General features: G+C 36.1%; 1 protein-coding gene across 1 annotated transcript in view; it reads right to left on the reverse strand.

Moving 5' to 3' along the window:
- The window catches only part of rttn (rotatin), a 47,858-nt gene that overhangs the window by 6,101 nt on the left and 18,534 nt on the right, over positions 1 to 23,223 (reverse strand). Inside the window, exons 24-44 of the mRNA XM_066721178.1 lie at positions 22,842 to 23,033; positions 20,791 to 21,030; positions 20,213 to 20,357; positions 19,216 to 19,373; positions 17,706 to 17,925; positions 17,399 to 17,527; positions 17,058 to 17,168; positions 16,772 to 16,930; positions 16,528 to 16,605; positions 15,922 to 16,114; positions 14,203 to 14,294; positions 12,806 to 12,902; positions 12,233 to 12,431; positions 11,593 to 11,683; positions 11,289 to 11,439; positions 10,937 to 11,074; positions 10,277 to 10,479; positions 8,899 to 9,004; positions 8,440 to 8,537; positions 7,772 to 7,849; positions 5,100 to 5,226 (exon numbers count right to left, since the gene is read on the reverse strand). Of these exons, the coding sequence (XP_066577275.1) occupies positions 5,100 to 5,226; positions 7,772 to 7,849; positions 8,440 to 8,537; positions 8,899 to 9,004; positions 10,277 to 10,479; positions 10,937 to 11,074; positions 11,289 to 11,439; positions 11,593 to 11,683; positions 12,233 to 12,431; positions 12,806 to 12,902; positions 14,203 to 14,294; positions 15,922 to 16,114; positions 16,528 to 16,605; positions 16,772 to 16,930; positions 17,058 to 17,168; positions 17,399 to 17,527; positions 17,706 to 17,925; positions 19,216 to 19,373; positions 20,213 to 20,357; positions 20,791 to 21,030; positions 22,842 to 23,033 (3,005 nt within the window). The remainder of the gene's footprint in view (positions 1 to 5,099; positions 5,227 to 7,771; positions 7,850 to 8,439; positions 8,538 to 8,898; positions 9,005 to 10,276; positions 10,480 to 10,936; positions 11,075 to 11,288; positions 11,440 to 11,592; positions 11,684 to 12,232; positions 12,432 to 12,805; positions 12,903 to 14,202; positions 14,295 to 15,921; positions 16,115 to 16,527; positions 16,606 to 16,771; positions 16,931 to 17,057; positions 17,169 to 17,398; positions 17,528 to 17,705; positions 17,926 to 19,215; positions 19,374 to 20,212; positions 20,358 to 20,790; positions 21,031 to 22,841; positions 23,034 to 23,223) is intronic.

The raw sequence follows: 23,223 nt of genomic DNA on the forward strand, positions 1-23,223 counted from the left end.
AGATTGCAGAATTGCTGGATTCTAAATAGCTCTTCTCTTCTCCAGCTGAAGAATGTAAAATTGAAGCCTGCTTCAAAATCTGCAGCAATGGTGTCAAATAATTGTCTAGGTTACACAGTATTGGAAATACCATCTTAGCTCATGGGTAAACTTTACCATTGCATTCTCAGCTGGTATATGTAGATCAAACTTTTTGTTGGTATTTTTTCAAGTCTTTGTTGTAGTTTCAAAACAAGCAAACAATTCATTTGACATTCACACTTTGCATGTTTATGTTTATGACTGGACCATTTATGAAGGTCTGGGTAAGGTCACTATTTCAATTTTAGGTTGTAGTAGGTATTACATCCTAGGAATTCCATTAGGTTGACTGTTATTTACAAGCTGGAATATTGGGATAGCATTCATTTTCAACAACCTTTGTTCTTGTATTGTATTGGAATAAGAAAGTTACTATTTAACTGGCAAACACACATGTATTGTAACACACAAGGCTGTGGATTAGCCAATTCATACAAACCAGTGTTTTTTGAATATCACGATCAAGCAATATAAATGTTGGAGTGCACTGCCATCAAAGTGATCGCTCCAGAACATTGCAGTTTATTTGTTTTTAATTTGTTTGCAAAACAATCTCCCCTGTGGATTAATCTCCACGGTTTTTGGAAATTAGAAACCCTCTGCCGTGGGTACAAGCACTTAATGCTGTTAGGGAAAACTACAACTATAATCAAGGAATAAGACCATGATGCTAGAGCACAGTTGACTTGATAATAGTTGCCGTGAGTAAGCCAAACTGGTGAGTGCATAGTTTTTCCGCTGTCCTAGAAGTTATGACATGACACACCCAAATGAACAGAGAAAGCATACATGTTTGACATGCACATTTTTTTCTCCACAAAATGGTGGATCTTACTTATATACTATAACAGGGGTCGGGAAGCTTTTTATTTAGAAGAGGCAAACAAACAACAATTGAGGTGCAAAAGAGCCACAGCAATGTTTACAGTCATGTAGAAATAACATCAGCAGTATTGTGCTGATAGTAGTTCTGGTAGTTCTGATACAACACCAGTAGGTGAACACACAAGCTAGCTATAGCCTACTATACACAACATATTTTGTGCTATATTTTGTTCACCGATATAATACTGGTTTCTAGCACTATAAGACACCACAAAAGCTGAGAAATGGTTAATCACTTGTTTAAGATGCCCCCAAGTGTATTGCACCCCAACTTACATTAATGAGATTTATGTTGCTGCATCGTTTTGCTAAGAGCATTGTAGTTAGGGTCGTAACTGGTGAGATTAAGCTTCAAATCTCACACATTTACCCCAAACAATTTGTGTGTGCACCCCCCACTCAACAAGTACGTGCACACTGCCTCAGGCTCCTGCTTTTACCAGCAGCAGTGATATCCGTCACCACATTTTTTTAATGTGACAAATCTCAGGCATTGAAGTTTTGAATACTGTAGAGCTATGCTCTTGCAGGTTGGTTTTGGTGGTGTTTAGATGTGAGAAGGACTGCTCGCATGTGTATGTTGAGCCAAACATTGTCAGCATGGTGACACTGACACGATGCATTGTGCTAGAAGTTTGTTCCCAGTTTTCAGGATGAAATTGTATTTGTGTTGGAGTTCTCATACCTGCACTCTCTGAAAAGTACTTATTTCAAAAACCTGAAGAATTCACCATGTGTGCTGCTTAAAGCACCCTGAATAGACAGTGGACCAGTGGTTAATTGTTTTGATGAACCACGGAAAGAGGTTGTTCATTCTAGGGTGATTTGGTTATACTCTTGGCATGGTGGAAGTTTGGTCTGAACCATGGATTGCTTGGAAGTATAATTTGTTAATCTATAAAAGCAGCTTGCAGTTGGAAAAGGTTAAACTGGCATGTACTGGGCAATAAGATACTGTTGGGAGGGAGAACACCCCCCCGCCCCCCCCGGATCTATCCGAGCCTCCTTCAGGATGAAGTGCACCCAGACGTGTGCTAAATTGTACTAGAACAGTGATTACAATTGTATTGTTTAACATGCTGGGAGTGTGAGCAACTGGTTTGAGGTACATGGCAGTGTAAATGTAAAAATCAGTTTATCAGCTTAATATTAAGAATGCTGGTATTTGTATGCTTTTGCTATTATAGACTATAGACTGCCATACAAACAAGTCAATATATTATTGGAATGCCTGGGGGTATGTTTTGTCTGACTAATCATCCTTAGGGTACATGTAAAACAATAGCACTTTTGAAACATTGCAAATAAGACCGAAAATGTCACCAAAAGCAGTTGACATCAAAGGTTGCAATACATTCTATGAAACGGGGCATGTTCTTTATCTATAAATAGAAGTTTCCACAGTGGGTGCTGTTTCCTGTCAGGACCCTTTTCATGATAGTTATTGTAAATTGTTACTGTTAGTATAAATGACTTCTGTTTAAAGATTTGCAGACAACACTGAAAGACATGACAATACACTTGTCTTTATTTTCCAGTGTTGCTGGAATGTACTTAATAATAGCAACAATCATTATACTTACAGTGATAATAAAACACAAACACACAGATATCTACTTATCTATTGATGTGTGTGTGTGTAAGTTAATGTAAAGATACATTTAAAATGTATATACAAGACTTATTGCTTTGAATAATATAGATGGGAAATCATTTTTCATTTTTAATAGCAAATAAATAGTTTATAACTTTAATTAGTAGAGAGTTAAAACAAAAAAACAACAACAAAAATCACCAAAATAGCCTTCTGTCACATTAATTGAAAAATTGAAAGCGATATATAACGGACATTATTTCACATGGACAAAAGCTGATTCATTTAATTAATTTAATTTTAAATAATTAGTTTAATGTAGGCACTCTTAACATTGAGGCAATGGACTAAAAGGAATAACACTTGTGATGTATACAAATTCACATTGAAACTGACTAACCTTGCCTGAACACAAAAGTGAGCGAATGTGCTAACTGAAGTATATATTGTAGTTTTATAATTCTTTAAAATATAAACACTTAAAATTTTAATATTCAAAAATCTTCAGTACTGTATACACAATTGAATACTGTGCAGTACAAACCATAGATAAAAGCATAAAAGTCCTATGTGGTTTCATCTTGTCATTACTTGCAGGTGTAACCACATCCTGTAGACACATGCACGCATTAGAATCCATTACCTCAAATAGAAATGATGGACAAAAGCATAAAGCACTTTAATTCCAACTCTGGCCCGCCAACCAATTTTATCTGGCCCGCCAATCAGTGTTCTTAAAAAATATTAACAATTATTATTATTATAATTAAAATTAAAAGTTGCTTACACAATTTAAATTTAATGTTTCTTAAAATATCACAATAATTTTTCCAGAGTCACGCACTGTGTGGCTGCATCAAATCTGATTTTCTATTTGCTCTCAGTCCTGCTTCTAACTGCCTGCTCGGCATACCTCACTATCCAGTCACGTGTACAGTTGCTGTCCATTTACGTAGCAATGGCGAGTAGCAGCAAACACCGAAAGCTTGACAGCGACAACACGCAATTCAATCCAAACTGGACGGATGAGTTTGCTTTCATTTTACCATCTCATGCCAATGCTGACCCACTGTGTTTCATCTGCCAATCTACAATTGCCAAGACGTATAATTGGTAGAACAGAAACGTATATTGATCATGTCATTCATAGACAGATATAAATGCATCTTCATTCAAAATTATAATTCGGGCCCTTTATTTTTTGTGACTTGCTTTCAATGGCTGTAGTTCATACCTCCCTGAGCAAAGTGGCCATGTAGTCTGCTTAATTAACACTTATTGATTAATAATCTGACAATTCCTTAAATCATCTCAATTAGTCTTTTTCTTAAGGCACATTGATTAAGCGTCAGATGCTACTGACATTTTAAAGGACATACACCCCTTTTTATTAATACATTTTATTCAATAATATGTGTTTAGAATGTGTAAATAATTTAGAAGTACTTTCGCATTTCATTTTCCACAAAGCCTGCAAAAAACTGGATGTATTTGGATGTGTTATACATGGTTCAGGTAGCAACTTTATGGGTAAAGCCTTCATCTTCAGTCAGGTGGTCTATAGTGGTTCATGCTACTTATTAACTAGCTGCTTATGGTACTGTACATATTGTTGATTGTGCACTTTTTAAGTGGTCTTGTGTTTTATTTCAGGTCTCTTGCTTCGGCTGCAAATCAAAGATAATAAAGACTACTACTACTACTAATACTACAACAACAGTTTTCTGCTATGGCGATGTATAAATATTTTTAGTGGTTGAAACCAAATTGTCAGTTTTCGGAAAATTATTTGCTCCGATACTGCTGGCTAAGGGCTACAAGTTGGCATTGCAAGTCAAAAGTATTGCCATTGGCAGTAAACCTTGAAGAATCAGAGACAAACGCAGACAAATTATTAAAATTGCGATTAAAGATTTCACAAAGCTGTGCCACCGATAAATAATCCAGTGAAGATGAACTATATTGGTTAATATTACCTTCAGTTGAGAGGTATTTGATAGTCCTTGGTGAATGAACAAATGTGAAAAACATACTGATCTTTTGTATCTATAGTCTCATCAGTAATTGTTGATTTTTAATTGTAAATTTAATTACTTATAAATTAGCAGTTGACAACTCACAGAAAATGCAGGGCCCTAATTTGAATACTGATAATACAAAAACACTGAAGTGTTCACTTTAAAGAATGGAAGATAAGATTGTTTTTCAGTTATTTTTAGGTATCATAGCCCCTACATAATATAAAAAGGTTATTAGCAAAATTATCGCAAGAAGAACCAAATACACCCCTATCCTGTCCCCCCAAAAAACAAAACAGTCACATTCACTGTTAACTGTTGTTTGATAATGGTCTTACCTTTAAACAAAGACAGAAGAAATTACAATCAATTTTTATTCCATCTAAAATGTGATGTTTATGTACAATTTTAGTTTGAGATGCCACTTGTGTTTAATGAGTCATGTGTGTGCGTGTATACATCTATATATGAAACCCAGTAATTATGCTTTTTCCTCTTTAAAAAAAAAATCCTGAACTCACCTGTGGTACAATTAGCTGTAAAGACACATAGAAGTTCCAAAGCTGCTTCCATTACAGGATCATCCAACAGAAACCAAGGCCAGAGGGCATACAATACAGAAGTTAGGCGAGAATCGGTCGCTGCAACCTTTGTGTAAACAGAAAATCAGCATTGTCAGACTCCAGCAGAAAATCAAATGGAATTTTTACCACTTTGACAGGAACATTAACTATTAAGAAAAATAGGTCTTCATTATACTGCATCTTTTCAAGAAACCCATCCAATACATTCATACATACATACATACATAAATACATAGTTAGGTCCATAAATATATGGAGTGTGACACAGTTGTCATCATTTTGGCTCTGTACTCCACCACAATGGATTTGAAAGGTAGTGTTTAGGCATGAGCATGTATAGCTGCCAAGGGAACTGGTTGCCTTGTATTTATTGAAGATGTGACTGCTGACAAAAGCAGCAGGATGAATTCTGAAGTGTTTAGGGATATATAATCTGCTCAGATTCAGCCAAATGCTTCAAAACTCATTGGACAGCGCTTCACAATGCAGATGGACAATGACCTGAAGCATACTGTGAAAGCAACCCAAGACTTTTTTAAGGTGAAGAAGTGCAATGATCTGCAATGGTCAAGTCAATCACCTGACCTGAATCCAATTGAGCATGCATTTAACTTGCTGAAGGCAAAACTGAAGGAAAAACGCCCCAAGAACAAGCAGGAACAAAAGACAGCTGCAGTACAGGCCTGGCAGAGCATCACTAGGGAAGAAACCCAGCATCATTGACTGCAAAGGATTTGCAACCAAGTATTGAAACTCACAATTTAATTCATGATTACATTAGTTTGCCCAAATACTTTTGAGCACCTACAGTGAGGGAAAGAAGTATTTGATCCCCTGCTGATTTTGTACGTTTACCCACTGACAAAGAAATTATCAGTCTATAATTTTAATGGTAGGTGTATTTTAACAGTGAGAGACAGAATAACAACAAAAAAATCCAGAAAAACGCATTTCAAAAAAGTTATACATTGATTTGCATGTTAATGAGGGAAATAAGTATTTGACCCCTTCGACTTAGTACTTGGTGGCAAAACCCTTGTTGGCAATCACAGAGGTCAGATGTTTCTTGTAGTTGGCCACCAGGTTTGCACACATCTCAGGAGGGATTTTGTCCCACTCCTCTTTGCAGATCCTCTCCAAGTCATTAAAGTTTCGAGGCTGACGTTTGGCTCCACAGATTTTCTATGGGATTAAGGTCTGGAGACTGGCTAGGCCACACCAGGACCTTAATGTGCTTCTTCTTGAGCCACTCCTTTGTTGCCTTGGCTGTGTGTTTTGGCTCATTGTCATGCTGGAATACCCATCCACGACCCATTTTCAATGCCCTGGCTGAGGGAAGGAGGTTCTCACCCAAGATTTGACGGTACATGGCCCCGTCCATCGTCCCTTTGATGCGGTGCAGTTGTCCTGTCCCCTTAGCAGAAAAACACCCCCAAAGCATAATGTTTCCACCTCCATGTTTGACGGTGGGGATGGTGTTCTTGGGGTCATTCCTCCTCCTCCAATCACGGCGAGTTGAGTTGATGCCAAAGAGCTCGATTTTGGTCTCATCTGACCACAACACTTTCACCCAGTTCTCCTCTGAATCATTCAGATGTTCATTGGCAAACTTCAGACGGGCCTGTACATGTGCTTTCATTGAGCAGGGGGACCTTGCGGGCGCTGCAGGATTTCAGTCCTTCACGGCGTAGTGTGTTACCAATTGTTTTCTTGGTGACTATGGTCCCAGCTGCCTTGAGATCATTAACAAGATCCTCCCGTGTAGTTCTGGGCTGATTCCTCACCGTTCTCATGATCATTGAAACTCCACGAGGTGAGATCTTGCATGGAGCCCCAGACCGAGGGAGACGAATAATCGAACCAACTGTTGTCACCTTCTCACCAAGCTGCTTGGTGATGGTCTTGTAGCCCATTCCAGCCTTGTGTAGGTCTACAATCTTGTCCTTGACATCCTTGGACAGCTCTTTGGTCTTGGCCATGGTGGTGAGTTTGGAATCTGATTGATTGCTTCTGTGGACAGGTGTCTTTTATACAGGTAACGAGCTGAGATTAGGAGCAGTCCCTTTAAGAGAGTGCTCCTAATCTCAGCTCGTTACCTGTATAAAAGACACCTGGGAGCCAGAAATCTTGCAAACCTGGTGGCCAACTACAAGAAACATCTGACCTCTGTGATTGCCAACAAGGGTTTTGCCACCACTGTTTTGTCTCTCACTGTTAAAATACACCTACCATTAAAATTATAGACTGATCATTTCTTTGTCAGTGGTCAAACGTACAAAATCAGCAGGGGATCAAACACTTTTTCCCCTCACTGTAAAATTGGGGGGACCACATATTAAAATGGGTGTAATTCCTACACCGTTCACCCAATTTGGATGTAACTACCCTCAAATTATAGCTGAAAGTCTACACTTAAAGAACATATTGATTGTTTCTTTTCAAATCCATTGTGGTGGCGTACAGAGCCAAAATGATGACAATTGTGTCATGCTCCATAAATACTGGTACAAATTTGAATAATAATCAGAATAAATAAAACAATAGCTATCTGTTTTATAGAAAACAAAATGGTATTACTGAAAATGAACCTGTTCTTAACTTTTACTTACTTTGCATTCATCATGATGATAAAGACAGTTTCTCAGTATCTGCAATATCATCTTTAACTCTCTCATACAGTTTTCCTCCTGGTGATACAAAGCAATCTGTAAGCAGTCATGTTATATACACACAACTCCAATATATAAACCAGCTATATTAAAGATATAACTGTAATAACACCAAACACTAAATAAAGACCAACAAGAAAATCTAAAAATCAATCAATCAAATTGACCACATTCAGATTAATAAAACTCATGTTAAATATTCCAGAAAGTGAATAAATAAACTACTCAGGTGGTCTGCTTTGCTAAGGAAGTGAGTCAAATTTCACAATCACTGGCCCATTGCAAATGACTTGGATGTCTGAGGTGAAAATGTGGTAAAAGGAAAACAGGTAATGCCATTAACTTTTGTAAGGAATATTTTGCAATGGCAGCAGTTTATCTTTGTGGTTCAGCCTTTGAATAATTTGTAATCAAGCTTTTCTGAATGTACAGGCAAACATGGTGCGGAGGTCTTAGGATATGTTACAGTACAGCTGCAACCAAATGCAAAACCTAAAAAACAATATAAATGTACAGAACTGGTCCATTTTAATACATCAATCTAATTTTTTATACGTGAAGCCCCTGTAATTCACCCTGTATAAATAGTCATCCAAAATAATAATTACCTTTTTCTTTTGCATAGCTTTTCCAGGTTTCAGGGATTCTAGGTTCAGTTGTGCATGGATGTGTTTAATTCGCTCCACAGAGCTCTCAATGAGGCCAGCTGAAATTAATTGGAAACTTTATAAGGGAACTTTATCAATTTTTTCTATTTCTTTGTGTTTTAATTAAAATAATGATGTACAGGTCTCTCTTATGTATGACTTTCTTTAAAGCAATGATAATTGATTAAGAGTTGATGATTATTGGTGCTGGGATTGGCACCATGCAAAACGGCTGTGATCATCTCCATATGGATAATGAACATAACAAATAAATGTATCCTTTCTGACTTGCTTGGGGGGACAGTACAATTTTTCCACTCACACTCAAGTAAATACCCTCATGAATAATAGAATGAATCTTGGAAGAACCTTGTGCCTATGATGAATAAAGGAAACCTGTACAGTCTAAATCGACTTTACCTTTTAAAGCATGGGTTTGTGCACTTGAACTGCTAGCAAGCAATGACATCAGAGCACTTGCTGACATTTTCTTCAAACCATCTTCAAATGTTTTCTTCTCAAAACTCTAAAAATAAAATAACACAATAATCAAATATCAAAGAATTATGAAATAGTAGTTACATCAACGCAATAAAATAAAGGAAATAATCACACGTGCAAAATGCAGCAAATGAAGAAAGGTTTAAACAAACCCAACTGAAAGTTGCAACATATGACATGTTTCAAACAACGTCGAGTAAAATTAAAATTGTGAAACGTGTGTGTGGGGTGGGGAGATGTGTGTGTGTATATATTATTTATTATATTATATATATATATTATATATACATTATATATGTTGTGTGTAACTAGTATATGTACACGTGTGTGTGTGTGTGTGTGTGTGTGTGTGTGTGTGTGTGTGTGTGTATATATATATATATATATATATATACACACACACACACACACACACACACACACACACACATGTACATATACTAGTTACACACAACATATATAATATCTAAACATATAAATGTATTATAGCCTACTTTGGGAATAGTAAAATAAAGTACTTTATGAACATTTTATTTTCCCATTACTCTACTGATGTGTAACTATCTTTACAATTGTAACAATAGTCTCTACTACTGTAGTTTATATTGGAATGATTTGAGTGTTATGTAGTATACTATTTATGAATACTTCAAGAGCTATGTATTTGCCTTGCATTGCGATGTCAGATTGAATTTGAAGGAATACAATGTGATTTTTTGGTTATACAGGTGGTTCGACTTGGATAACTCTTTCCTCAACTTATATAACACTCTTCAGTCTTACTACAAAGCATGGACATTACTACTGGTGCGCTTGCAAGCACTTAGGTCTCTTGTTCTCATTTGCTTGTATTTCTATTATTCTGTCTCTCACATTTACCATCTAAACTCTGTGAAGATTCCAAAACTGTGTTCAGTCTATTTCCCTGAATTGTTTCCCAATTCATTTGTGCAATACAAAGCTACTAAGATGACATACTGTGCTGTTTAATATGTGGCTATTTATATTCATGCAGTGATGTTGTAACCAATTGAAATGTTGTGTATTACAGTGTATATTAGACTGAAAAAACTGGTAAATTGGCTAAAAGGCCCTGCTCAATGACCACACCTACACCACCACCACCACTACTACCCCTACAACTAGTATTACTACCACTACCACTCATAATAAACTGAAATTTTAATAACATTTACTATAAAAAAATTGAAAAACTCAACATTTGGTTGACAAAATTAAAAATCAATGAAACACTTTGCCTGGAGGTCTTACAGAACTTGACAACAGGAGTAAATACCTGCAGTATCACTTCACATAATTGGCTTCCAGATGAACCATTGAGGATCTCAGTTAATGAGGTCTTTTGCACAGAGTTCAGCTGGGCAGGATTTACCAGCTGTCTTTTTGCCTCTTCAGACAGCACCACAGACAAGAACTGCAGAGCTGAAGTGTACAGGGAGGAATGTGTGGAGGAAAGATCGACACATATGGAAATAGTACCTGACAACAGAAACAGATAAGCTTGTTAATTATAATTCAAAGACATTCGATGTAAGCATGGGGAGGTCTTAAAAAGTATAATATGCCTTAAAGTATAAAGTATAAAGCTAATCTGTTAATGTAAAAAACTAAACTTTGAACAAAACACATTATGTAATCCATAGTAAAACAAAATGTGCATGCAACAGCTAAACAGACATACAAACTTGCACTAAATTAAATTAAAACATTTCTACCCGAGGAAATGTATATAAAGGTCATTATATTTCTACCTAGCTTAATTTGTAAGATAAAGGAATAAAGATTTACAGTGAAGGAGGTAAATTAGGTGCCTTGTGGTTTGAATGCATCATATTTTGATTCCAAGAATGTGTCTCCAAACAGAAGCCCTTCCCTGTCTTCCCATATGGACAGAGATTAAATTACATCTTCACCATATAGACCATCTAAGCAATACCTGCAAATGAATGCCACTGCTTTCCTAGAACTACAGCAACAGATGGGAAAGCCATATCACCGCTCTTCTTCAACAGTGTCGCCAGAAGCATAAACAAGTCTGCCCAAGTATGGTAGACTGTGCATTTTGTCCCAGCGTCTGGAGGTGCACAAAAATAAAAACATTACTTTTTTTTAACAGATTATCATTAGCATTTATATTTGGCTGCACCCTAATGCTTAAACAGTATGCTATATAAAATACTTTAGTTTAAAATCCATACATTGTAGTAATTCAGAGCGAAATACAATCAAATATCAGTGTATTGAATGAATGAATGAATGAATGAATACACAAACCACACACATCTTACCAATGTCATTGAGATTTAGTGTGAGAATATTAAATACATTGATCAATAATGGGTTGATGAAGTCCTTCTGATACGTCAGTTCTGGGTTTATGACCAAACAAGACTGAAGTAGTTTGGAGAAACTGGATAGGCACTGGAAAAGGCTGATCACCTGAAAGAATGAAGCGTTATCAACCACAGACAAAACAAGCAGTATCTCCATTCACATGTGCTGAGGTTTGAAAGTGTTTTTATTGAGAAAACATGCCATAGTCTTTGTGTATATGCATCAATTAGTAAAATACAACGATAAAACTCAACTGACCTGGTTTGTTATATCTTCACGGTCACCTCGAAGTAGAGCAGGTGATCTAAGCTCCCAGAAACATTTTTCCAGAATGCCAGCATCAATCAAACTGAAAAATAAAATTACAAATACATTTCTTAGGAATATGACATGTACAATTTTTACAATACCATAGTATACCATTTACTCTAATAGCATCCACAATATTATAACTAATCTTAAAATGCACACTTTTAATTCTCACTCATAAAAGTGTAAAACAAACTAAAAAGATTCCAGTGTGACATGAGAGTATCTGTATTGAAATGAAAAAATCAAACAAATGCTCAATTCTTAGAATGCTGTCCCAGCAAACACATACAATAATTCACGTGTATGATATTAAATATGGGTCTTGGATTAATCACTAAATTTTTCAACAAAAAGCTCTATTTCTAATATGATCAGCTGTTACTGTAGTTCTAAATGGCAAAAGTTGTAGCTTTGGAAAGAAATTAAGACAAATGTAATGTTCATGCCAATGAAAGAGATAAAGAACAGATACCACATTTAAAAATTAATTGTCTGTAGATAAGGAAACTATTTATTAGCTAATTTTCCATTTATAATTGAATGGAATTGGATAACAGAATAGTTTATTTTTTCAAACACATCTTACCTGGCAAGAGATACAAGGATCTGATTCTGCTTTATTGCACTTAATGTGAAATCTGGTAAGACAGCCAACAGGTTGGTCAACAGTCCACATATGGCTGCTGTAAGATGGGGTGTAACAATAACACAGTGATCTGAGGACTGTTCTAAAACCCTGGAGTCCCGTGAGCTTAAGGAATCTGTCATGTCTGTATCACTTTGACCTGAAATGAGAAAAATATACAGGTGGTATTCTGGGTCTCATGGACTCTTCTTACTTTTCTTTAAGAATTCACTTCACGCCCATTTCTTAAATGCCTCACTTCCACAACTGAGACACCTGCTATTAGTTAGGTTGGTTTAATTTAGTAGTCTCTACTAAATTCTTATGAAGTCAGGTAAGGCAAAATGTTCCTTTCCATTCACAAGCAGAATGCTGAAATCCCATCGAATCAACAGTATTAAAACAAACCATCAAAATATACTGTTACCTGTGCATTTCTGTACTTATTGGAAGTCTTTTGAAGTTTTGTTTTTATCCAACAAGGGATTTTGTAGAAATATACGGATCCAATAGGATAATTGAAGGACTTCCTACCTTGAGCCATCAGTCTGTTGGCTGGTGTTTCTGGAACAGGAACTCTGGAGGACGATAGGACAGATGTCTGCTCTTCTGCTGTACCTTCAGGAAGTATCTGTTTATAACAAATAAATAGATTATTTCCACACCTCTACAAAGCTTAATGGGCCCCAATATATTTTCTACTTATTTATTTTGTTGAACTGAAATTCTAAGTTTGCATGCCTTGCTGAAGCATAATCTCAATACTTATGTGACTCCCTGTTGGACTTAAAAAAATACATTTTCCAAGTTTCTTGTAGCAGTGAGCAATAGACGAAAATCTAGTATATCACATGTAGAAGCAATCCCTAATTCACAGAATAATCCTGTTGAATCTGATCTGAAAAGAAAACGCAATTCCTGATTTCTTTATAAGGGTTTATGTGGAAAGCTATAGAAGCCTAAATAAGCAAATGTACATTTCTTTTGTACATGATTAAAACTTGTACATGTTTGTGTGTACATCATACGTGTAAAAATGCACATACAACTGAAACAAGCTAAAAAGATAGTTACATGTAGAAATCCTTATGAATGGTCTGATAAAAACATCGGATGTCAGAAAGTGTACAACAAAATTCAAGGATTTCCTTAGTGCCTCTTGCACATATAATACAGAACACTACCATGTTTCAGAACAATTGGGAGAACTGGGTGTAAGATGAGGGAATTAGGTTTTATCTTGAAAAAACTAATATGAAGACAACATTTCAGAATTAATTAACACAACTCAGTATGCTGGAATTGGGCCACTCTTGACATCTGTGTCGTTTGAATCGGGGGTCAGCCAAAGTGTGATCCAAAGACTTTGGCAATGTTTCCAGGGGACTAAAGTTGTTCACAGGCATGGAGCAGAAATTAATCTATGGTAAATTACAGCAGAAGAAGACCATTATGAACTACTGTGAAGAAAAGATATTTAGCGACTGCTGTGGGGATGTGCCGAGACTTCATTGGAAACAATCAGGAATCAGCTACACAAATGTGGACTGTGCCAGATTAAATATGGTTTGCCACTTCATACTGCCAAAGCACCAGAGTAGATCCTGCAAGTGGTGTCATGTCCACAAAACCATGGTACAGTATACAGAGCAAGTTTGTATGTGTCTAACCAAAATAGGCCAATTGAACAGTTTTATGATGCTCATAGAAGATATGTTGCATTAAACAAAACCTCTCATGGCATCAATCAAAATCTTGTCACTGCCCTCGAGAGTAGAGGAGACCTTCACAAAAACCTACAAACTCCCCAATAGGGGACATGACATGACTTCTGATATACATGTATATCAACACGTGGAGTCAATATCACAACCTCAGCTTCTCCCTGCCTTTCAATTTTACATCAACTAAGTCCTTTCGTTTCAACTTACTACAGTACTGGATGTAGACAGAGAGCTTGACATGTGGCTTTGGTTTGAAATGCTGGGTGGGCCCCTCCAATGCCTCATTGAGTCATCAAAATCTAACAACAATTCAGAATAGTAAAATACAATTATACAAGTTGTATCACACATCTTTTTTTTATTATAGATCTAAAAACCACCATTGTATAAATCTATATCTATATATATATATATATATATATATATATATATATATATATATATATATATATATATATATAGCAACTACTATATATTTTATTTAAACGTAATACCTTTTAGCATTTGTATACATGTTTTGTTGATTAAATTTGGCCATACCCTTCTTACTACTAAACCTCCAGCAAATTATATTTCCCCAAGTAATATATTATATACCCAAGTATATTTTCCCCAAGTAAAGACAGTTATATATACAGTACTGTGCAAATGTTTTAGGCAGTTGTGTAAATATTCTGCAAAGAATGCTTTCAAAAATAGACATTAACAGAATATATTTATCAAAATTAACAAAAGGCAAAGTGAGTGAACAGAAGACAAATCTACATCAATTCCATATTTGGTGTGACCACCCTTTGCCTTCAAAACAGCATCAATACTTCTAGGTACACTTGCACAGTTTTTGAAGGAACTCTGCAGGTAGGTTGGATCAAGCATCCTGAAGAACTAACCACAGCTCTTCTGTGGATTTAGGCAGCCTCAGTTGCTTCTCTCTCTTCATGTAATCCCAGACAGACTCAATGATGTTGAGATCAGGGCTCTGTGGGGGCCACACCATCACTTCCAGGACTCCTTGTTCTTCTTTACGCTGAAGATAGTTCTTAATGATGTTCCCTGTATGTTTGGGGTCATTGTCATGCTGCAGAATAAATTTGGGGCCAATCAGATGCCTCCCTTATGGTATTGCATGATGGATAAGTATCTGCCTGTACTTCTCAGCATTGAGGAGACCATTAATTCTGACCAAATCCCCAACTCCATTTGCAGAAATGCAGCCCCAAACTTGCAAGGAACCTCCACCATGCTTCACTGTTGCCTGCAGACACTTATTCGTTTACCGCTCTCCAGCCCTTCAGCTGCCTTCTGCTGCAGCAAGATATTTCAAATTTTGACTCATCAATCCAGAGCACCCGCTGCCATTTTTCTTCTCCCCAGTTCCTGTGTTTTAGTGCATAGTTGAGTTGCTTGGCCTTGTTTCCACGTCGGAGGTATGGCTTTTTGGCCGCAAGTCTTCCATGAAGGTCATTTCTGACCAGACTTCTCCGGACAGTAGATGGGTGTACCAGGGTCCCACTGTTTTCTGCCAATTGTGAGCAGATGGCACTGCTGGACATTGATTCTGAATTGATGCTATTTTGAAGGCAAAGGGTGGTCACACCAAATATGGATTTGATGTAGATTTTTCTTCTGTTCACTCACTTTGCATTTTGTTAATTGATAAATATAAATATAATCTATTAACATGTCTATTTTTGAAAGCATTCTTACTTTTTTCACACCTGCCTAAAACTTTTGCACAGTATTGTACATCAAGTGGAAATATATCTCTGAAAACCTCAAAAAAGGAAGAAGTCTTAGTAATGATACACTGATAAAAATAAAAACATAAAACAAGTACTTTCCATTAAGCTAAGAATGCATTTTGTCTATTCCCATCTATGCACGATAAGTAAAAAAAAGTTAGTTACCAAAAACTGTATTGATTACCTTCATTGACATAATTTCCCACGATATCACTTGGAGTTTGTGAGAAGTTTAAATCAAAGGAATGCCGGCCCAGATAGCAGGCTTTCACCATTTGATTGGTATGATCGAAAAACTGGCAGTGATAGATAAGGGCCTGAAGAGCAGGCAAGCCCACCAGGGACAGGCCCGAATCTTCATCATGCACACACGGGCTCTGTAATCAAAGATACCATTAGTACATTAAGAAGACAAAAATAAACATTTATAATGTATAGGCCTCTATATGTGTCTGTAATAAAGTACAATACTAAAACAATGAATTTCTAGCTTGAACACTTGCACTGCAAATACAGAACAGGAAAACCAGCAGATGAGCAGATCATGTGAACATGTGAACACATTCAGCTATACTCATTCTTTTCTAAAACAACAGATGAGGTACAGATAAGACAGCTGCAAGAACTGATACACAATAAGATGCGTCACTCTTTCAGCTCTTATCCTTATCCTGTGTGTGCACTACTTTTACATTATGGATTAAGGTTTTACTCTGGCTGATAAAAAAAAAAAAGAAGAAATCCAAATAGCAACATAGAATGTCTAATAAATGTTTTATTCTTACTTTACCTGCCAAGCAAAGTCTTTTGACTCCTCAGTATTAGCAGGCATGGGCATCACCAGCAGGTTTTGAAGAATAAATGCTGCCTAGAAAACAAAATAGCAACACTGCCATCTTGCTGTGCTTAATAATAATACAGTAATGGACACATACAATTTATCATTATAGATTATTCCATGTATACATACAAGCATTTAGGGCTGAATTTAATGTTATAAAATAAAAAGGTGGTATTTTTATTAGTAAACAGACCTCTCTGCGGACCATGCTACATTCCATTTGGTCCAGAAGGATGTTCAGCACGGTTCCCCACAATCCTCCAGAAATGTTCTGGCAGCTGGCAGCAAGGGCAATGCACCCACTTTCCACAGAGGTTAACGCTGATCCAACTCCAAGGCTGGCAAACCTTACCTACAATTAATACAGACCTGCTGTAAACCACTAATTTTCATGAGATAAGAAAATGAATGGTTGAGAATAGAATCTATCAAGCCACAAAATGTCCAATTTCACCTGTTATTTTTCTCAAATATCTTACCTCAGGGTCCCGATCAACCCACAATGGGATAAGCCAAGCCAACCCTAATCGAGAGGCTGTCTGTTCTTCAGTGTTTTGGTCATCTGACAGAGACCAAAGTGACACCCAGTCCTACGCATTAAATTAAATGCAGACAAAAAGTTCAACATTTGCCACATCAACATCAACATCAACATTTTATGTTTTGGGTAATTCAGGCCATAAACACCTGTAAAGGTTCTTGCTCACTCATACCTAGCACTCGGAAAATGCTAAATTAAGGGGAATGAACAATGCTAGAAGCAAAAAGCACTAAAAGTTGTTATCCCATGAAACAGAAATTATATGAATCATATACTGACCTTATTCTTTGTTTCTGCCATCATTTCATGAGACAAGTGAAGTAAGCAGAGAACTGCATTCTTTGTGACTCCTTTACCCATGAAAGACATGGAATTCCCCCCCCATTCAACGTAAAATGAAGATATAACCTGAAATGAGAAGCAGACCTTGTTCATCCACATTAGGCACACTAAATACATTTTAATACAACCTGAAACAAAAATACTATTTTAGAGGACTTTTAATGACAGACATCTCTATTAAGAGGTGAACATTAAGTTTAAAACTTATTGAAGATGATCTCTCCTGTAAATACTGCACACAGACCTCCAGAAGGCCAGTTAGGTATTTCATGCAGAGTGAATCTGGCTCCACAGAGGGGGAGTGTGAGCTCCATCCAGGGAGCACGGTGACATGCACCATCCCTTTCAATGTCCTCTCAAGTGAAGGAAGGCCATAGAAGTGTGGAGCATCTGAAACTCTAAGGGACTGCAGCAGTCTGATAGCCAACTGCGTCTCAAAAGGTCCTGCAAAGGCCATACACATCCTGAAAAACAACAAAAACTAATGTTCATTACTTACTCCATTAGTGCCTCACTCCTCAGAATGCAAAGCAGCACTGTCACAGCAAAACTAGATACATTACATTAAAAACAACCATCTTTAATGTCACACACACAGAAATATGTCTTCTCTCCCAATGAATAGAAAGCATTTTAAAACTCTTCATTTTCTGTATATATATGCTTATGAATACATTTTATTGTACATTTTTCTGTTTGTTTTATACATTTCTGTTATTCACAACTTTCGGGTCAGGACACACATTGTAATGTATGAAGACTTAACTTGATGTAAAATTTACGGCAGAATTTCATGCCGAGACTGAATGGTAGTTTAATGGGGTAGTGATTAAAGACACCATTGTCACTATTTATCAATGCACAAAGCACGCATTGGATTAAGCATCTCGCCACACTTGGCAAGCTCATGAATTTTCAGCAAAACAATTAAGGAATTCTGCTTGCAAACAGACGGTCCTTGAATAGCGCTAGGAATAAAACAAATAGCTGAAGGACAATTGTTAGTCTTACTCATATATTATTTTGTTTTTTGTGACTGGATGTTTTCAATTTAACCATTTGTTAACAGGAATGGCTAAAACCTTTTTCCCCCTGCAATTTACAAAAAGTTCACAAAGCCAGATACTAGGAATTCTATTAAAAACCCTATTTAGGAATTGTATTAATCTTTATGGTACCATTTTTTCCTCATAGGCCTACCAGATGCATGGCATTGTTTGTCTATTTTTTATACATTCATAAACATTCCTGTAAGTGAAACTGAACTTGTACACTGAAATGAATAAGAAAAAGGAATCCTGTATCCTGCCTTTAGAATAGGTTGGCAGTGAATAACATACTTCACTTTTCAAAACTGACTGGTGTCTATTCTTTTCAATCATCCATATCTTACAATATTTTTAATTAATCACAGTACATTTCTCCAATACACGTTGTCAAGTAATATTTCCGTTAACGAATCTTGTGCATCTGAGACCTGAACATTTCTTTAGCTAAGATAACAAAACCTTTCCATTTGCAGCTCCTGAAACATGTTTTTAACAGGGCAAATGTTTCTCTAAACTGAACCCCTGTTTCAAGGTTTCGAGCAGTTTTATGTGGGCTTTTTATTGCACTACACAATCCATTCTAAACACTACACATGGTTATCGTAAGTTAAGATTGATCTTCACATCGGAAATTACCATTAGTAAATAAATAACACAGGTTTGTGAGAAAACATTTCTTCCCCCTTTGATAGACATATTCCATACCTGTCAGAAACATACATGACGCAGGTAAGTAAGGTACTGAAGAACACCATTAGCTCTTTCTGAAGTTTCTGGCTGATGATCGCCTGGATTTCTTCGACTTCACCCTGCACTTGGGATTCCTTTTGTATTATTAAGTTTAGTATGGTATTTGTTTCATCCTTGGAACAACAAGAGAAAACTGTTATGATGATGGTGATAATATAATAATGATAATAATTAAAAAATGTCAAAATGTTTCCTGTACCACCTTTTCTTATCTACAACTGCAAGGATAACCACTTCCAGAGAAATACTGCAGACGTGGGCTGATATTCCCATTCAAGAATGCAAGATAAAAAGCCAAGCTCAAAAACTTACTTGGTTTGAAATTCAACCTATTGTACAGCCATGAAAATATTACTCAATTTTCTGTTAACCTGAAATACATAGAGCATTTCATTTATACAATTTGTAGTATATAAAGTAGTTCTATTTTCATAAATGTATTTATTTTCTTAATACAAAATCATGGTGTTCAGTTGATTTTCTAAATAAATCCTCACTTCAAACAGCAACCTTTAAGTCAATACTGTAACCCCAATTTATGTAACCATAATTGGCTAGCTCACTCTGTAAGAATAAGGGTCTGTCTGTAGCTGTGAACATACACCATGTAACCATGGGGTCCTATTTAATGATCCAGAGTATCTGCCATGTCTAAGGTAAACCTGCTTTGAGTCTGTATCTAACACAGCCCGCTGTCTATGAAATCCTGTAGAACTGTTATCATCACAGTAGTTATGTTTTAAGGGAAAGATGTAAAGAGCAGATTGTTGAAAACAGAAATGATGATGTTCAGAAACAAATGTGAAATTCTGGAAATTAAAAAAAGGGTTCTTCAATAAATAATCCAATTATGACTGCAACCAAAACAATCAAATGTCTCTATTTGCAGACATATTCCATATGTTGGTTTGAAAATGTGGTTATTTGAAAAGGGCATTGCAGAATAATATACCTGTTTGAGAACTAGCTCTAAAATCCACCGGAGGTCCTCATAATCTGATTCTGACTTCCGTTCTTTGAAATACTTGCTCAGAAAAACCACAACATCCACAAGAAGTTTCTCATCCTCTCTGCATGCTGGGCGAACCTGAAGAAACCTAGGTTATAAAAATATTAAAATACATATATAAACAAACAAACAAACAGCATCAGCATATCTTTTTACTGCCCAGGATAAATGTATTAACTCTGAGAAGTATTCTCTAATGGTATAACTATCCTTAATCCTTAAACATTTTCTTTAACTGTAATTAATTTATGCTTTCCCTAGTGTCTTTCCTAATTCAAAAACAGTGAAGCCTTGCATCTGCAACTGTCTAAATGACTGATGACCTCAGCATTAATATAACCTATGATGATAAATCTGAAATCATGCAGAAACACAAACATACCCACAAACAAATAAAGACAATACAATATGAATGTTCTAAAAAGCTACATTGTTGTGACTTAAAAGACAAAGAAAATAAAGATAAATATATAATCAACATATAAAAGTGGAGATTACTTCCAATTAGTTGTAAAACATACCTGTCAATGGCACTGTGCCATTTCAGAGTGCTCAAGATGTTTTTAGTACTGTCTGCACCTTGCTTCAGACCCAACTTGTCATTCAGAAGATAGAAGCGAATTCTCGCTAAGGCAGAACTCACAGTACTGTGAGATACTGCGGTGTGGATACACTGCAAACAGTCCCGAATGCCACTGGTAATATGAATCACATTCAGCATCACAACTTGAGATGGTGACATCTTCAAATCACATAGGAACCTGTAAAAAAAACACAGAAACCTTACTGAAATGTCATTGGCAAAAAGCAGAGATATTTGTTCAATTATATCTTCTTATACCACCCACATTCGTAAAAAAATCAAACTTGCATTTATTATTTCAATATGTGTATATATACACATCACGTATTTTCCATCTTGGAAATGGGGAAATCTTGAAATATTTCACGCCAATGCAGAATTAATCACTATATCTATCACCTGCTATAATGCTAACCCAGCTTACTGCCAATTTCAACACATGACCAAGACTACCCACCATAATGAAGAAAAACTGCATGAGGAAACTTTGAAAATTGGAGTCACCTCAAAGCATATCAATAACCAGGCTTCCTCATTTCCATTTGTGTATATACAAAGCAGTTATAATAAAACATCAGCACTTTAAGCTAAAATGTGTCTCTTAAACATTGGTCATTAAAACCTTTTATGCTAAAATCAAACCAATTAACAAATTACAATGGTTTTCCAATGCTGGAAGGTAATAGTATTACCAGGAATCTTAATGGTTTAGGGCTCCAGCACATTAAATATACAGGATTTACAAAACGGGAGGATTTAATACATCTGCCTTTTGTACTAATGCATCAGAAAGGAATGTGAGTGAATTCAGTAGTAAAGGCAGTAGTTTTAGGATGGCTACAAATTAAGCGTCCTGCACCTTGCCAGACCACTAATGCAAAGTACAGGTATGAGAGCTGGTTTGAAGAAAATTAGTTGAGTTGTTTTTTCTCAGAGTAATTTCTACACTTCTAAAAATGAATCCTGCTTGTCACATGTTGATGTGCATCAGGTTTAAGTCTGTAATCAATTATGCATAATACTTTTGTTTATAGTCATGGACCATAATTAAAAATAAGTAAACAAACAAAATAAAGCAAAACAAAACATATATAACCAAAGTGCCCTTCAATATCAGGGAAATCTGTAAGTTCTATATTCATTTTTGCTTTTGACTTGATCATGTTTATTCAAGCAGGAACAATGTATTCCTCTTTTGCAAATGCCAGAATAAAGTTGTTTAGTCACGCCAGAAGGTATAGATTGATCTATACTGCAGTTATAAATATTCTCTCACAGAGTCTCATTATTTTGAACGATAAATGCAGTGGTATGCTCATTTGTTTTTATTACACCCTATACCACACAAGTGAAGATAGATTAGACACAGATGCACTGGTTATGAAACTACTCCCTCATTCAATTCTAGATGACATGAAATTTGAATATACGACAGCTTGGAAACGAGGAAGAAAAGCCTGCAAATGCATCCTGTTAGGAAACGACTTAACAAAAAAACTAACATTTAGAGAATAATGAGCATAATGGAAATTATTAAAAAGGTTCACGAAAAAACTTATTTTGAAATAAATTCGACAATTCTATTTATTTATTTTTAAATGTTAACATGAGAGTGGTGCCTGGCATAAGAAACAGCATTTCTAGACATGCACTATAAAGATGACTACTCTTTTCAGTAACATTACAGAACACTTTGGGTTCCAAATTCATTATTTAATTAAGGAAAGTTCAAATTACTCACAGGTGAAGTGAACAAGTCAATTAAAAAAATATATACTGCTACTTACTGAAACACACATAATTGATCATAGTTTTTTAAAGTTAAGAGAACAAATGCTGGAAAATTGTAATATACATCAGATATTTGCCACTATTACACCCAGGGATTTATTTTTGTATGCAGCTATATATAAAAATGATCTGGGTCATCGATACAGATTTATTTAATGACAATACATAGTTTACATCGAGAGAATTAAAAAGGCTTACTCTGTAAAATCTGTTCCATGGCTCTTCAGCTGATCCAGGAGGTTATCAATCCCACCGAACCACGCTCGATTCCAAGCAAACTGGAGCATCTCCCAGGCAGGCTTGAAAGCTAACAGGTCCAGGTGTGGTGGAAGTACAGTGCAGTAAGGACTGACTACATGATGAGCAAGCACTTCAAATGGCAGATTGTACCTTTAAATATGTGGGGAAAACAAAAGCATTGCTAAAAAATGAAAGATCCATACACTTCGGAGCAGAACTGGATAGATCTCAAGTTTTAGTTTTACTGGGCTACAAAGCAAAGCACAAGGGGAATAATACAGAAAATCAGCTTCTTGCACAAAATATGACTTACAACAGCAATACTTGGGCAAAGAAGGTG

Source organism: Amia ocellicauda, chromosome 2 (assembly GCF_036373705.1).
Source record: "Amia ocellicauda isolate fAmiCal2 chromosome 2, fAmiCal2.hap1, whole genome shotgun sequence".
In the NCBI taxonomy this organism is placed as follows: Eukaryota; Metazoa; Chordata; class Actinopteri; order Amiiformes; family Amiidae; genus Amia; species Amia ocellicauda.